At 35.5% G+C, this 1553-nt stretch overlaps 1 protein-coding gene across 1 annotated transcript in view; it reads left to right on the top strand.

Annotated features, from left to right (window-relative positions):
* LOC106476324 (acyl-CoA synthetase family member 2, mitochondrial-like) overlaps window positions 1-204 on the top strand; it is a gene marked incomplete at its 3' end in the record, with an annotated part of 7980 nt that extends 7776 nt beyond the window's left edge. Inside the window, exon 4 of the mRNA XM_013936985.2 lies at window positions 151-204. Coding sequence (XP_013792439.2) covers window positions 151-204 — 54 coding nt within the window. The remainder of the gene's footprint in view (window positions 1-150) is intronic.
* Between the last annotated feature and the right edge of the window lie 1349 nt (window positions 205-1553).

The raw sequence follows: 1553 nt of genomic DNA, 5'->3' as shown, positions 1-1553 counted from the left end.
TACATCTTCTATATTGTTGTTGTAATATACGTAAGTACATCAGGAGATGTACTTACGTATACTACAACAACAATATATGAATATTGTTGTTGTAGTATACGTAAGTACATCTCCTATATTGTTTAATATAATGAAATTTTCTTGTTCCAGGTTAACATCAACACTGCCTACCAACCAGATGAATTACAATATTGTTTAAACAAGGTAATCAGCGTATCATCTTGGTTAGAATTATGTTTACATAAGTTAATCTGGCTATCATCCTGGTTAAAATTATGTTTACATAAGTTGATCTGCCTATCATCCTGGTTGAAATTATGTTTACATAAGTTAATCTGCCTATCATCCTGGTTAAAATTATATTTAAATATGTTAAGCTGCCTATCTAAATAGCTAATAATATCGTGTAACGAAGAATACCTTTAAACTTAATTCGACCTCCTTAATTTTATCGTGCTGCAAAATTTTATGAGGCCTTCACTTGCCACCATAAAAAAATCCGGTGTTTTCCTCGTGTGTACGTGAGCAGGAAACTATAACTCGTGCATTTTCTAGCACATTAAATTGAAACTGTCACGTGAAAGGTTCCCCATCTTGATGTTACATATCTTTACTAGAGTCACTATTGTTCATCATTACTCGAGTTTGCTGTCTCTACGTGGATTTCCGTGACTATATTTCAGCAAGTTTTTAACAGTGAACGATTACCAATATAATTTTCTACTCTACTGTTTCTTATACTTAACTGAAATCGTGAATGTGTATTCAGTATTTATTGCCACTGCATATAACACTATTTCATATAGCTATTGCTATTTTTAAATAGATGGCGTTAAGGTAGAAGTTGTAAATGTTGTTGATAACTGGCGACTTATGCTAAGTGTGTCGCTGTTGTCCAATTTTGCACGAATTATTTATGTCGCCATATTTTAGCACACACTTGCTCACAGCAGTGAAAAACATACATGTGTGTCATGTAGACCCAACAAGGTGAGCATGTGTTGTATTATCTTAGTTTTAGGTTTGAATTTCGTGTAAAGTTACACGAGGGTTATCTGCGCTAGCCGTCCCTAATTTAGCATTGAAAGACTAGAGGGAAGGAAGCTAGTCATCATCACAAACTCTTTTATCAACGAAAAGTGGGATTGATCATTATAACGCCTCCATGGCCGAAAGGGCGAGCATGTTTAGTGGGACGGTGATTCGAACCCGTGACCCTCAGATTGCGAGTCAAGCGCCCTAACCACCAGGCCATGCTGGACCATTATTATCCTCGAAGAAACATTATTCCATTCTTATGAGATTGCTTTGTTGCTGCTCGTCTTTTATTACAGTACACTGTGACATTGATGGAAGGCGGTCGTTACATCTGTGAAGATGCAATCTTTGCCTTCAAGATTGTCCTTTGAGAACTACTTTACAATTTGTTTGTTGTAGTTACATACCAGTACATGTGTTTATTTTTTGTTGTAGTTTCATACCAGTACATGTGTTTATTCTTTGTTGTAGTTTCATACCAGTACATGTGTTTATTCTTTGTTGTAGTTACATAC

Source organism: Limulus polyphemus, unplaced genomic scaffold (assembly GCF_000517525.1).
Source record: "Limulus polyphemus unplaced genomic scaffold, Limulus_polyphemus-2.1.2 Scaffold10293, whole genome shotgun sequence".
NCBI classification, from domain to species: Eukaryota; Metazoa; Arthropoda; class Merostomata; order Xiphosura; family Limulidae; genus Limulus; species Limulus polyphemus.
Note: the sequence above shows the minus strand (reverse complement) of the source record. Positions and strands in the feature narration are given on the sequence as shown.